The following is a 15510-nucleotide window of genomic DNA, read 5'->3' on the forward strand; positions in this document are numbered from 1 at the left end:
CAGCCCCATCACTAATTCCTTTTGCCCTTCTGCTTGTTTGAAAATGGACAATTTACCCAGCCTTTCTCCACAGGGACCCATTGGGTTTTTATCTCCAGGTCCCCAAGGCACTTCTTCATGTTAGGAGTGGTGCTTAAGGATGTGTGTTAATTCTTGCAGGCCACTGGGGCCTCCTTTAGCAGATGGCTATTACCAGAGATAGCGAACATACTTTTCCAAATTCCTAACAACCACCAGGCAGGATTAGAGGAGGAGGAAGACAGACCCACCATAGGGCATTTTGAGGAGCTGAGTTAGCCATCTTGGGGCTGAAGTTAATGCAATGTTGATGCATTTTGCTGTGCTGCCAGCTAGAAATCTGCTAGTAATTTTATTTTTCAAAGGGAGGTATTAGGAGAGTTCTTGGTTCTCCTCCTGCTTTGACGAAAGTCTTCCAGGCCTCTATAGGCTAGTCCCCATCCATCCATCCATCCACCCACCCACCCATTTATACATCCACCTATCTAACCATCCATCCATCCTTTCATCCATCCTTTCCTTCTTCCTTCCATCCAGTGGCTGTTGAGTCCCTATTTGGTATCAAGTATGACTCTAGGAATTGGAGATTCAAACGTGAATAAGATAGTTTCTGTTCTGGAAGGTCTCCTAATTTAATGGGAGAGACAGATATGAAAAATATAAATTATGATATGGTTGGTGGTGCAAGCTCAGTAATTGGAGTTTGTGAAACATGTTCAGAGTTGGGGCAGGACATTCACAGAAAGTGCTCCAGAAGAGCTGGCACCTGAACTGGGTCTGGAAGGGTGAACTGGAAGAGGTTTAAGGAGGGCATGGTTGGGGGATGGCATTCCTGGCAGAAGGAGTGCCGTGGGATAAGGGTCCATGAAACATCATGGTTGGGGAATGTGTGCTCTTTGATATTGCTGCAAGGGTTGGGGCTGGAGAGAGGAACATGAGGAGAGATGAAATGGTAGACATCAGTGGAATCTGGATTATGGGTGAGGATCAGGGTGGTACATGATGGGCTGAAGGAGCCCAGGGTGTCAGTGGGGCTTTGTCACCAGGTCAGAATGGGCCCTTCATAAAAGCCAAGGCTGGCAAGTGGGGCTCAGCCCTAGGTGTTATATGGGAATCTCGGTTACCTTCTCAGAAACTACTAGACATTTTTTTTTTTATGGATGAGGATGCTCACAGAGAAGTGAATACTTGCCCAACATTATACCCCTTGTAAGTTGTAGAGCTGGGGTTGGAAGGTGATTTGGTGCCTGGCATGTTGCTCTTAGCCATGATGCTATTCTCTCTCTTCAGTTGGTCTGCAGTTTCGGCTAAGCATCCACCTTTGGATTTTTCTCTGTATGTTATGTTTCAGGAAATGTTATTTAATGTAAGAAACTATCTGAATCTCTGTAACAATATACCATGGGTGTGGATGGACTGCGAAGGCTGAGAAGCACATTGTGTGGAGGTTGAAGGGAGGGGAAATGCTGAGGAAAATAAAGGTAGGGAGAGGTCTGGGTCTTTGCGTAGGAGGTTCTCAACATCAGGAAGGGGAAGAACGAAGGACAGAATGGCTAGAACTGAGAGGAAATAAGCTAATGGGACTTCAAGTGTCACTGCCTCTGGACTAATTCCTAGGGTTAGGAAGACCATGTGAGCGGCTGGCCACTAAGGTCTGGGACATTGCCTGCTCCCTGGCACTGCAGGATTGCTTCCTACCCCCAACTGGTGGGAGGTGGACCTGGAAGAGGGGGGTGGTGGGGAGAGAGAGAGGGAAGAAACCCAACCTCATACCACCAGCAAGAACCATATCAGCATTCAGAGAAAGTTGAAAGAAATCTTTCAGCTGGCTGGCTACCTAGCTCAAGGCTAACCACACTCTTAACACAATAATAAGTCAATCCTCACTGAATAATTAAATAGAGAGCCTTCATAAGTATTGACTTAATGTGACAGCAAGTCTATAGTGACTCGGGGTTTGCTTATGTAAACACAATCTCTTGTTCAGCTTACTTAGCAGTTCAATGAAATAGAACAGTCCTTCAATTAAAATCAAATGATGCATGTGTTTAATTCTTTTCTCTTCTTACTGTGTAATAATAGGTTTGGAACATAGGTGAAGATCAGATTGGGGAAAAGTGGAGAAAAGGGTATCTGCCCATCTGCTTGTGTTTTCAGAGGACATGAAGGGACTTAACCAATGGTCTCTAGAAGAAGGATACGGTCTTGGCTCTTATCTCTGGGCCCTGGGTGGGAGATCCATCCAGACCCTACTGATCGATCCTCTCCCAAAGCAGGCTTAGGTTGGCCACCGTGGTTGGTATATCTGTCTCTTGATGGTGGCCTAGGTCTAATTGATTGCTTTTGGTCAGTTGGGGGTGCAGTGGCTCCAACCACAGCACTCTCCAGGCCATTTCTCCATGGCTCACCTAGAGGGGAGAAGGGGGATGCTGTGGGATCTCCAGGCTGGATGACAAGGAGGGGCCAAGGAGCAAGGTAGCACCCCACTTATTCCCTTGGGGATGCCAGAGAGAAATAAACCTCCCTTGTTCTGTGGCTTCAGAATGCTGGGAGAAGAGATGGGGGTGGTGTGCTGGGAAAAGGGATGGAAGGTGAGGGTGTAGGCCTTATGGTAAAAGGGAAAACCCAATGGCTTCATAAGATTTGAAGCTAAGTCTTCTGGCCTTGCTGCTGAGATAGTAACTGAGTTAATTAACCTAAGTCTTTGTTTCCTTATCTTTAAAGCAGAGGTAATAATGCCAACCTCAGAGAATTGTTGTCAGAGTAAAATGTGAGGATGTTAGTAGAAGTACTTTGTGTGACACTGTACAAATGCAGAGGGTGCTTGTTAATAGATCAGAGATGTTATGTCCCTTGGCCTGAAGGGAAAGGGCTCATGCCTTCTAACACTGTGTTCTGTGCTCAGGAGTGGTTAGCAGGGTCTTCTGATCTCATCAAGAGTGGCAGCAAGCGCTGCCAGGGCATCCACTACATGCCAGGCACTGTCCAAGCACTTACGTACATTTGCTCATTGGACATCTCATTCAGACCTTGCCATGACCGTATGAGGTAAATACTATTGTTACCTCCATTTTCCAGCTGAAGAAATGGAGGCCTGGAGAGATTTAATGACCTATTTAAGGTCACACAGCTAGTGAGTAGCTAAGCCAAAGCTCAAACCCAGTCAGTATGGCATAATGTTGGAAATTGGACCTTCTGGCTGAGTGCGCTTCTGGCTGGGTGGAGGGGAGAGGGGTTCTCGTGAATTCAGGACCTCCTGTGGGAGGAGAGCAAACATTTCTACGTGTGGCAGCCTGCCCTGGAGTCATGGTCATGTCCAGAAGGGTTTGGTGTGCATTTCCCAGTTTGGCACCAGGTTCTGTCTCCAACCTGCAAGTGTCTAGGTATCGGAGCTGCCCGGAGGGAGGAGCCAGTTCTCTGAGATGGTAGCTTTTCTCTCTCAGCCTCTTTGTCTTGGGACAGAGGGTCAGTAAAATTTGCTGATGTTCCTGGAACTAATAACCCTTCCTCTAAATGAAGCTTAGAAAAATCACTGTTTATAATAACTCAGGAATCCTGAGGCCTTGTTCAATTAAACTTGAAGAAATAATTACAATCTCAAAGCAACTTTATTAAAAGAGAGCATAACAAACAGTGTATTCTATTAGCATCTTTTGAAATTTACTTCTGGATCTTGTTAGTTTATACGCTTACCATTTTCCCCTGTTTGCAACCAGGGTATGCAAACTGTATTGTCTCCTGATTTTTAATCCCTTCACGTGATTTCATGTTTGACTTTTCATATATTGGCACAATCTACGTCCTTGTCGTTTTTAATAGCAGCGTTGCTTTCTGTGGCTCATCCATCTGAGCCATTCCCCTCTAGTTAAGCTGGGGAAAGAATCTAAGGCTAGGTCCATCTTCCTTCATGAATTTTATTAGCATCTGTTTTCCAAGTTGCTCTCACTGAGGTACTCCTGCAATCCTGGCTCTTTCACATGGGCTAGTCAGACCCTTTGTGGGTTTGGTTTTTGATCTGTGTCCTTTTCAGTGTATGCCTTTTTTTGGTTCCTTTGAACGTGGGCAGAGAAGATCATATAAAATCGGAGAGTGAAGCTAGACATTAGTCAAGAATTTTTCTGTTTTAAGTGACAGAGACCCCCTTAAGAAAATTAAAAAGGAATTTATTGGCTTCCAATAAAATTTAGAAAGGGCAGGAGTAGATTCTAGGACTCAAATACAAATAGGCCTTTCTCTCTCCTTGTCTCTTGTTTCTGCTTCTCTCTGCGGGTTAGCTGCATGTTTATTCTTCTTGTGACCGTGAGGCTAGAGTATGGCCCCGATTCATCTGGGCTCATGTCTGTGGTGTCTCATAACCAGAGAGAAAAGAATAGTCTTCCTTGCTTGCTCCATTAGGAAAACCCCAGGGAAACACCCTGTTTAGCCTAGTTTGTGTTACTTCCTTATCCCTAAACTAGTCTGTGTGGCTGGGGACAGAGTTGTATGGTTGGCCCAGCCTGGGTCATGTGTCCACCTTTGGCCCAGGTAGTAGAGTGCCATGGTTGACAGCCTTTATCAGAGCTACCTGGCTGGAGGTGGGAGTCCCTCCCTTCAGCCCACTCCCAGGGGAGCTGCTATTCTGAGCAGGTAGAATAAATGTTTACTGCACACCTGAAGAATAAACAGAAAGGAAAGAAGCCGGGTTGGTACTTGATTTCATGAAACAAGTGGTGGCAGTCTCCTGGAGGAGCAGGAAAGGACAGAGGACCAGGCTGTCCACAGTGAGCCCTGGAGGTGTCAGAAAGCGGCCACATGGGTGAAATCCATTTTCCCCTTTCTCAGTGTCACATAACATTGAACGCACTTAACCAAGCCCTGCACTGCTGGAGAGAACCTCAGAAAGCCATTCCAGAGGCACTTGGGTCTATTAAAGCCATTTTCTCTGCATTCCCATAAGTTGTCTATGAGGCCTATCATGAGTAATTTGCACTTCTTGGGAAACCCTTTTCCCTTCCATGAAATATTCAAGTACCCTATTCGTTTGCATGAGGACAGTGCTGGTGGGTGCCTTTGGAATCATCATTAGCAGTGGAGGATTGTGACAGCACAGCCAGAGAAAAGACCCTATCCTTGTTAGCAGGTGCCTGGTCGTGGTATTCTGGCTGTAGGGTACGTGTGGCCTACCTCTCAGAGCTGCTGTGTTCTTGCTGTGGAATATGTCTACTTTGTGGAATTGTTCAGAAAATTCAATGAGGTAACGGCATCTGGTACATAATAGGACCTCAATAAATATTAGCTCCCTTTTCTCCTTCACTTTTTTTTTTTTAATTTTTTTTAACGTTTATTTATTTTTGAGACAGAGAGAGACAGAGCATGAGTGGGGATGGGGCAGAAGGAGAGGGAGACACGGAATCTGAAACAGGCTCCAGGCTCTGAGCGGTCAGCCCAGAGCCTGACGCGGGGCTTGAACTCACGGGCCGTGAGATCATGACCTGAGCCGAAGTTGGACGCCCAACCGACCAAGCCACCCAGGCGCCCCTCCTTCTTCACTTTTAAGACTATCAATAGTGGGGCGCCTGGGTGGCTCAGTCGGTTAAGCGTCCGACTTCAGCTCAGGTCACGATCTCGCGGTCCATGAGTTCGAGCCCCACGTCGGGCTCTGGGCTGATGGCTCAGAGCCTGGAGCCTGCTTCGGATTCTGTGTCTCCCTCTCTCTCTGCCCCTCCCCCGTTCATGCTCTGTCTCTCTCTGTCCCAAAAATAAATAAACGTTAAAAAAAAAATTAAGACTATCAATAGAAAACCATTGGTTTCCATGGCAACAGTGTAAAAGGTATAATCTGATAAATGGGAACTTTGGGAAGCTGACAAGAACACACCAAAAAGCCATGTACTGTCTGGCATTGGAATGCTTTGGGGTTCTGTGGAGTAATTCACCTTGTATTATATTTTAGTATTCCCAAACTATATGTATTTGGGAAGGTATTTAGAATTTGGATCAAGGATGGTCTCATTGATTACAGGTGCCTGTACTTTCTCTTGGCTAAGACCAAAGCATAGAGCTGAGAAGTGTGTACCCAAGTGTAAGTGTATGTCTGTGTAGGGATTGTTGTGTGTGTGTGTGTGTGTGTGTGTGTGTGTGTGTGTATGTACACAAATATGAGCATTCTTTGCCATGTAACCAGGAGCCTTCTCAGGCCCTGGCATGAAGCATTATTTTCTTCCATGGCTAGGTCATAAAGTGGGGATGTTTAAAGCTGAGACCAGGGGGTGGGGTCTGAAGGGCCCCCCGAAGCCCAGCTCTGCAGTCTGTGTAGATTGCCATATTCCCAAACTTTAGCCTGCCTCAGAATCACCTGGAGGGCTTGTTAAAGCACAGATTGTTGGGCCCTGCCCTTAGAATTTCAGATCTTGTATGTCTGGGGTGGGCCTGGAGAATTTGCTTTTCTAACAAGTTCCCAGTTGATGCCAGTGCTGTTGCTCTGTGGACCACACTTAGAGAACCACTAAACTATAGGGAGTCTGCTTGTATGGCTGATCTTTGCACATCGAGCCTTGCCTCTTTTTCCCTCTGTAGAAGCACATCTGCCTAATCAAATAGGATTGCCAGATCCAACAAATGAAAATTCAGGATACCCAGTTAAATTTGAATTCCAGATGAATGATGAAAAACTGCTTAGTATTAGTATTAGTTATGTTTAGTTTAATATTAGTATGTCCCAGATACTGCATGTGATATACTTACACTAAAAAATTCATTGTTTATCTGATATTCAAGTTAAATGGACATCCTATATTTAATCTGGCAACCGTTTAATCAAATTGGGGGTCAAGTGTCTCTCTGTGCCTCTCCTGCTGCTTCTGTGTGATTGAATAGGCTACAGCTGCTAATGAAACCAGCCCAGAGACGGTTTGTGTTTTTCGGACAGAGCCACCTGCCGCCCTGAGCTCATTTGGCAGTCTTCACTTGATCTCACTGGGATGGACTTGGCTTTGTTCATATTTGCTCTTTTGCTGGCTCTCTGTGCCTTTCTTTGTCTGTCTGTCTCTCTTTTTCTCATGCTTTCTTTTATGCCTTCTTTCCTATGGGGGTTCTTAAAGGTGGAAATTTGCAAAGTGATGGGGATGGGCCAAGGAGAAGTCTTCTTAGCAGTGTGAGAATGGAGTCCAGAGGCGACCTCACAGGGTCTGCAGGGAGGAGCAGCATCAGGCCCGGAGAGGGCACAGAGAGCCCCAGCTGGCTGGCCACCGTGCACTATGAAAAGGATAACATTTGCCTTGGAGAATGCGCCTTCCAGGGCTGGGTAGGGAGCGCTTATGTGGCTGCTTCACATAGTGGCTGGAGTCTAGTGTGTCGCCAGCTTGAAGGAAATTGATGTCACTTGGTCTTTGATGCTGACAGAGGGAGCTGGCTGCCGTGGACATCAGCTTGTCTTGAGGGGCAGAGAGAATCTGAGCAATCAAAGGCCTTCTGGAGACTTGGACACAGCATCCCCCTAACTGGCCCCATTTGGCTTTCTCTCTTGCCAAGATCACTTTGACACTAAGAATGGAGAGATGGAGGAACAGAAGGCTGAGCTGTGGCCCTTCCCTTCACCTGCCCCTCTGATGGCTGCTGCGCCCGGGCCTACCTCCTCTCCTCCCTGTGCTCTGAATGGAGCCGGAGGGCCTGCTTAAAGGAAGTAGGCCATGGCATTAGACGGGTCTGGCAAAGGAGACTTGTGTATGCTTTGGGGGCTTGTGTTCCTCTTCCTGTGTCCTCAGAGTGGCATGGAGAGTGATGGTGGGGTAGGAAAGCCATCGTTCACCTAGGACCAGCAGGGTGACCCTGGAGCCTTGTGGTAAGGGAGAGGGCATGGGGGTCTTTTCTTCCTGATATGCCCGCATTGTCTTGTGTGGGAACCAGACCACCTACCTTGGCAGGTTGAACAGGTAGTTTTCCTTCTATCTCAGACCCAGGAAAACCTGTTCCCTGTTTGCACTTGCCAGTGTTTGGCAGGCACAGTACTGGGGACAAGATGTCTGGATAGAGGAGAAAGATAAGGTGATGCCTCCTCTGAGTTCCCCAGCTGTCTTACATAGCCCCGTGGGGGGGGGGGGTGGAGATTGGCAGGCATGACTCACCCTATTTGATAACTGGGGACACTGAGCTCAGAGACATGACAGACCTGCCCAAAGTCACAGCCAGGGAGTGATAGAGCCTGGCCGTGAGACAGAACCTCCCAGTTCCCAGCTTCCTTTTCTCTCATCTCTTCTCCAGTGGCCTATCTTTGTGGACAGTCACATTCTCCTTGCTCATGCTTTGCACCTTCTCCAGCCCGTGGGGCCCAGTGACATTTTGAGGGGCTTTGTGGATGGTGGGGCCAGGCAAGATCCTCAAGGTTCCCAGTGTCAATGAGTGGAGAACTAACCTTGCAGAAGGGAAGTGGGCAGCGTGCTCCCACCGGACGGCGAGCAGACCGTGACCTCTCATCAAGCTCTGGGCCATGGCTGGTGGGTACTCTGCCCTGACCCCATTAGCTGGGATTTCCTTTCTGACATTGCCCTTCCCAGCCTTGTCTGTCAGTCACGTGACAGGGGCTCAATACATGTTTGGAGGAAGAATGAAGAAATCAGTGAAGTCTGACACTCTAGGAAAATAGGTACCAGTTGGAGAGACCAAATAGGACAGTATCGGTGTCTTTATACAATTGGGTATGAAATTGCCTGGTCCAGACCATGTGTGTAGCTAGAATACAGAGGTGGGAGAAATCCACACAGCTGGGGTGGTCAGAAAGGGCTTTGTGGGGGAGGACTGCAGGTGGGCCTTGCGGGGGTACTAGGAGGGAGTCAGGCCCTAGTGTGATCACATAGCTTTGGAACATACTCATGTACTTTGGTTAAGAGATGATTTCAATGCCTCTTGGTGGGGAGGAGATGACAATTGGTGGCTTTGCTTGTTGTCTAGCACCTTCCTTGCCCCACACCCTGCAGGAGCTTGGTTCTGGCTTCATGCTGCCCACCTGCAGCCCAGCCCTCCTTAGTGTTGGGGCCTGACCACATTCCCTTGGCTCCTTTTGGAGGGAGGCATCTGGCCAAAGCAGACAGTGAAGTCCCTGAAGGGCTGTACGAGTCTCCTGTGGCTGCCATAACAAAGTCCCACAAGCTGGGAGCTTAAAAGGGAAATGTATTCTCTCACAGTTCTGGAGGCCAGAAGTCCCATATCAAGGTGTCAGCTGGGTTGTGTTCCCCAAAGGCTTGAAGGAGGAATTTGCTCAGTGCCTTTCTCTCAGCTGCTGGTATTGCCTGCAGACCTTGCCCTTCCTGGCCTTGTAGGGGCGTCGCTCAGTCTCTGCCTCCATCTTCACATGTATTCTCACTGTGTCTGTGTCTCTTCTCCCTTCTTAAGGACACTAGTCATTGGCTGGAGGGCTCACCCTAATCCACTGTGACCTCGTCTTGGTCATGTCTGCAAAAAGCTCATTCCGACGTAAGGTTCCATTATGGTACTGGGAGTCAGGATGCGATTCAGCCCACAGCAGGTGCCTAGAGCTTTTGTTTTGCTTGCCTCCAGGTCTCCTCTACCTATTAAAGTCTGTGTCTCTGGAGGCTAGGAGGTAGGCAGAGGCCACCACACTCACACTGTCAGAATGTCTTCACGCACATGTGGGGTGTACGGTGGGACAGACGCTGCTCTTACCATTTAAGACTGAGTCTTACTCTGCAGGGACTGAAGTCTTGGTTAGAAATGCTGTTTCTCCCTGTCTCGGTGTTGGGTGGTGAGTAGATAGAGGGTAGGAAGGAGGGGGAAGACACCTGCAGGCTTCCTGTTTTCAGGGACGCAGAATGTTGGCTCTGGAAAGACCTTCAGGGGCTTTTGCCCCAGAAAGGGCATCCACCCTGTTGTTCATTCTGGGGCGGGGCCCTGGCTCCACTGCTCAGGAACTCTATGATCTTGGGCAATTTATTTAGCTCCTCTGAGTCTCAGCGTCCTCCTCTATAAAGTGGGATAGTAACAACAATCCTGGTGAGATCTCACAGAGTTCAGGTCTCAGTGTTTGTGAGGATTTAATGATAAATGGATGGATGTGCAAGTTTCTTTTCTTAAATCATTTTTATTGTGATAAGTTATACATTACATAAAATTTACCATTTTAACCATTTTTGACTGTATGGTTTTCAGTGACATTAAATACATCCACAATGTTGTGCAGCCATCACCACCTCCATCTGCAGAACTTTTTCATCTTCCCAGACTGTGAAAATATTTTTTACTGAGAGCACTTTGTATTTCATTTGGTAAACCAGGAAACCGAGTCCCTGAGAAGGAAGGACTTGCCTGAGTCATCCAGTGAATTAGGGGCACAGCTGAAGTGTGAACCCCAGTCCCCTGTCAGTTCGGTGCTCATCACCTTCTGTCTCCCACACTTCTGTGGGCTTCAGGGTCTGGGACACATGAGGCATCGTTGGGGTTGAATTCCTCCGCAGAGCTTCCTCTCTCTCCCCCAAACCCTGTCCCCAGGACAAACCAGAATGTGTACCATGGTGGGACACACACAACTGCCTGCTCTGAGAGTGTTCCTGTCAGGCTGTCCTGGTCTCTCTCAACCTCTGGTCTCTCTCTGCCTGCTTCTTTCTCAGATGGGACAGAGTTCCGGTGGAGGACCAGGGGAGCTGAACTTGGGGCAACCTTTGGGATGACTTTGTGAGGTGCCTTATGGCGTGGAGAGAGTGGGGGCAGGGAGTCAAGGGCTGAATTTTGGTCCTTCCTATGGCTACCACAGTCTCCTCACTGAGCACCTATTTGTTGAGGCCCTACTGTGTGCCCATCATTGGGAAAATACCAGTGAATGAGACCATATTCCTCTCTACTTGGGGCTTCTGTGAGACACAAATGGTATGATACACGAAGACCCCATGGCAAAGGGCACTCACCTGTAGGAAGTGATGGCAGGTGGGGAGGTGAGATGGCCAGGCTGATGGTAGCCAGGGTGCCAGGGTGGGTTAGATTTGGGTGTTCTGGGCTCCATGTGACCTTCCACATCAGGTGCTGGAGACAGACCCTGGCCAGAGAGCATCTGTTTGCCTTCAGGTGACTCACAGTCAAGGAGGGATGTGCCCACATAGTTATGAAGCAGTATTATGGGGGCCAACAGAGAGGAAGGGGTGACAGCAGGTTATATCACCAGGGGAAGAAAGGGCTGATTCTGCCCAAGGGGCAGTTGGAAGGACAGCAGGGGAAGCTTTGCTCTGACTTGGTTCAGAAGAGGACTGTCAGGAAAGCCTATGGGTGTCTCACCCTAGACGGACTCTTTTTTTACCTGTCTGGGGGCTGGCTCCTTTGACCCTCAACTGGATCCTGGGAGTAGCTGGAGCAGGGATTATTGTATGCATTTTGCAGGCAGGAAGAGTGATGTGTTGAAGACCTTGGGCAAGGTCACCCAGGACTGTGGTCAAGCAGAAAGCAGAGCCTAGCTTTCCTTCCTTGGTCCCAGGCATTCTTGGCAAACCCACCCCAGGTTCTTTCTGTCTGTGTTCCTCTGACTGGAAGATCCATTCAGAGCCCACTGTTCCTAAACTGTGTACCTGGCTCTCCAGGAAGTCCTGCCCTCAAGGAGCTCCCAGCCTGAAGTCCCTCAAGGCTTGGTTTCTCCCATGTTCCTCTCCATCTTCCTGGCTTCCTCCTGCCCTGGGAACCTGCAGGCAGGAGCCGCTCTGCTGGAGAAAAGGCGGGAAGGCAGCCAGACTAAACCGTTCTCTCTGTTGGGTCTTCTCCTGACACCAGGTCCCGGCTGGCAGACTTCCACGCCAATTGTCGTGCCTCCTACCAGACGCTCACCAGCTGCCCTGCCGACAATTACCAGGCGTGTCTGGGCTCCTACGCTGGCATGATTGGTAAGCCGCCCCCGCGCACCTGGGCTCTTGGTGGCTCCTGGCTGCCCGATCCCCATGGGCAGGGGGCCTGGCTCAGGGCCAGAGAGTGGACAGCCTGAGCTTGCTTTTCTCTGTGGTGGGAAACCAGAGGAGAAGGCAACCTTTTATCACGGGGGGAGGAGGGCCCCAAGGGCCTTATAAGGTTTTTGAAATGAGAAAGCAACATTTATTACATGGTTTGGACTTTCCAGGTACCACCCTGAGCAGTTTACACCAACTGTTTTATTTTAATTCTCATAGCAGTACTTACTAGGGGGGAGTTGCTATCTCCATTCTACAAATGGTAAAACTGAGGCTTAGAGAGGTCAAGTCACTTGCACAAGTTCCCCTAGCTAGTAAATGTTGGCACTGGGATCCAAACCCAGGATGTGAACCTTAGTCTCCCTGGCTCTCGAACACAGGTTCTGCTTGCTGGTGAAGAAGGCAAAGGCCCAGGGAAGCAGGGGGCAGGGTGGTGACTCCGGGATAGCTCCTCTGCTATCTTGCTCTGTCCTCAGTGTCCATACCCCTCTGCTCCCTGTGGCCATGACTGCATGGTCGCTGGGATAGTAACGGTCTGTTTGAGTTGGGATGTATGTGTGTTTGAGGGGGCAGGTGGGAGGAAAGGAGAGTTCCCCAGCCTCTTCTCTGTTGTGTCTGGGGCCTGGGGCCCAAAGAGAAGGCCTCACTATTCCTCTTTCCTTTGCCTTCCCTTTCTCCCTGCCCAGGGTTTGATATGACACCCAACTACGTGGACTCCAACCCCACTGGCTTCGTGGTGTCCCCCTGGTGCAGTTGTCGTGGGAGTGGGAACATGGAGGAGGAGTGTGAGAAGTTCCTGAGGGACTTCACCGAGAACCCGTGCCTCCGTAAGTCCGAGCAGGCCTTCCCCATGCCTCTCAGTCCCAGAGGGGCCCTGGAGGCCTGCCTTTGCCATGCCCTTCTCTCTCCATTGGGATGGCCAGTGATAATCTACAGGGCTTCCCCAGTGACCCACGGAGAACTTGGGTTTTGTGCTCTTGGGGACTCATCCTACTGAATAGTCAGTAGGCCAGCCTGAGTTTACCACCGGAGGATTTGAGCCTATGTCAGGCCAAGGTCGAAGATTTCTGGTCTGTTATCCTGAGAGCTTTAGCCAGGTTCCTTCAGGGACAGCCGTATGATGAGGATCTCAGCATCTGTCACTTGTCCCCTTAAGGATTTGTTTCCCATTAGAATTGGTGACTTGCAAGTCCCAAACTGCTAATTAAAGGCTAGAGAGAGAGAGGTTAGCCACAGTCTGCCTGCCTCGCTCTTTTCAGTCTGACACTCTTGCCACCCACCCACTTGAAAATCTCCCGCCTTCCTTCTGTCCTTTCTTCTTTCCATCCATCAGTCCATCCTCCCTTTTTGTATGGCACTGAGGATTCAGAGAGATGAGCCATGGTGCCTGCCATTGAGCAGTGTGGAGTCTGATGGAGGCACACTGTCAGGGGGGTCACTGTGACCACAGTACGGAGTGAGTGATACTAGGGTGGAGGTCAGTACAGGGCACTTTAGGAGCCCAGACTAGTGATACCAGTCAGCCTGGAGGAGGAGGCCCTGAAAGCTCCTCAGAGGCTGGCCCCTTGAGGGAGAGTGGGCATTTGTCAGCTGACCAGGCAGAGAGGGCACACCGGTCCACCCTTGGCAGGGCGGCTTGCAGGAACTGTGGACTATGGAGTCTTGCTGTAGAGCATGAGGACGCTGAGGGTTATCTGGACAGGGAGAGGGAATCCTCCTCATGAAGGGCCTTGCAGTCCTAAAAGTGTTAGGATCTTATGGTCCTATAGGTGGTGGAGGTGGGGGTGCAGGTCACTGAAGGGGAGTCAGCAGGTGGCATTGTGGGCAGACCAGCATGCAGATGGCCTGTTCTCTGGTTCTGGTGTGGAGGGTTGGGGCTGTGGTTCTGACAGGTGATCCAACACAAGTGTACTCAGAAGTGGGGGACCAGCTATTCCCAAAGAGGCCGGTGTGACTGAGCTGGAGCAGTGGTGGGCAGGAGAGAGGAGAGATGGAGTGCACAGATCTTTAGGCGATGGGCTCAACTGCCAGCAAGTGGGTGGTCATGGAAGCATGGTGGGGGGCTTGGGTGGGGAGAGATGACCTCTGCAAGACTGTAAACATGGGCAGAAAGCAGTGATGCAACAGGAGGGAGCGATGCCTTGTTGGGGCGTAGACGTGATGAACTTGAGGTGCATCTGGGACTTGGAGGTGGAGATTTCTGGAGGCACTTGGTTCCAGGGTCATGTCTTGGGAACAGTTTGGTCCAAGAAGTCCCATTATTTAGTCTTCAGTGCACTGGTGTTGATGGTGTGGGAGTAGGTGAGGCCACCGTGGAGGATGGCTGAGTCTGGGGCTCTTGGAATGCCATTGGCAGGACCTGGAAGCATCTGAGGTGGCAGAGGAGCCAGGAGAACCTGTGTGGGGGTCGGAGGGTGGGGCAGGGGTGGGGCAGGGGTGGGGATGGGGGATTGGTGTGGGGGACGCTTTGAAGTGGAGGGTGGTCTGCAGCACAGGATGCTACAGAGAAGCCAGTGATCACCGCCCTGGGCCTGGCCTGCTGCCTCCTTCCGGGCTCCCCACCCCACTTCTCCTCTTCCCTTCCTCTTCTGCATTTCTTTTTCTTTTTTTTTTTTTTTTTATGTTTCAAGTTTTTAATTAAATTCCAGTTAGTTAACATATAATGTAATGTTGGTTTCAGGGGTAGAATTCAGTGAATCATCACTTACATACAACACCCAGTGGTCATCCCAACAAGTGCCCTCCTTAGTACCCATCACCCACTTCCCATACACTTCCCTCCATCAACCCATAGTTTGTTCTGTATCGTTAAGAGTCTCTTTTATGGTTTGCCTGTCTCTTTTTTTTCTTCTGTGTTCATCTGTTTTGTTTCTTAAATTTCACATGAGTGAAATCATATGGTATTTGTCTTTCTCTGACCAACTTAAGTCACTTAGCTTTCGATGGACATTTGGGCTCCACATTTCTTTCTTTTGTTTGTCTTTTGCAACCTCCCTCTTGCTATTTTCTTCTCTCCATGTGAGATGTCAGTAGTGTCTGAAAGGGGACTCCAGAGAAATTAAGTTTGGACAAGCCACACCCTGTCCCCGGCTCTGGGCTGTTACAGGGAAGGCAGCATTAGGATGTGAGGGGAAGAAATTATGGAGGCAGCCCCTGATTTCTCTGTGCCTACCTGCTCTCACCCCCCACAGGGAATGCCATCCAGGCCTTTGGCAACGGCACGGATGTGAACCTCTCCCCTAAAAGCCCCTCATTCCAGGCCACGCAGGCCCCTCGGGTGGAGAAAACACCTTCTTTGCCAGATGACCTCAGTGATAGCACCAGCCTGGGGACCAGCGTCATCACCACCTGCACATCTGTCCAGGTGAGGGGACACGGCTCTGCAACTGGGGAGGGCAGGCTGAAGGCATAGAGAAACACCAGGACATGAGAGGTGGGTGTGGGAAATTAGCTCACTGGGGATCAGGGATGGGACTGGCAAGTTCTTGCCCTTGGGTCAGGACCCAAGAGGCAGGGAACAGCTGTTGGGGGCTAGTTTTTTTGTGCCTACATTCCCTAGGCATTCACCTGACAAGTAGGA

The 15510-nt window shown here is 49.7% G+C and overlaps 1 protein-coding gene across 7 annotated transcripts in view; it reads left to right on the forward strand.

The window, feature by feature from the left end:
* GFRA2 (GDNF family receptor alpha 2) overlaps positions 1-15510 on the forward strand; it is a 99426-nt gene that overhangs the window by 57819 nt on the left and 26097 nt on the right. For 6 of the 7 annotated variants that reach the window (XM_027077473.2, XM_027077475.2, XM_053216454.1 and 3 more), the window contains exons 5-7: positions 11761-11870; positions 12617-12757; positions 15122-15294. In XM_027077473.2, the coding sequence (XP_026933274.1) occupies positions 11761-11870; positions 12617-12757; positions 15122-15294 (424 nt within the window). The remainder of the gene's footprint in view (positions 1-11760; positions 11871-12616; positions 12758-15121; positions 15295-15510) is intronic. The other variant, XM_053216456.1, reaches the window with a different exon arrangement.

This window comes from Acinonyx jubatus, chromosome B1, assembly GCF_027475565.1.
Source record: "Acinonyx jubatus isolate Ajub_Pintada_27869175 chromosome B1, VMU_Ajub_asm_v1.0, whole genome shotgun sequence".
Taxonomy (NCBI): Eukaryota; Metazoa; Chordata; class Mammalia; order Carnivora; family Felidae; genus Acinonyx; species Acinonyx jubatus.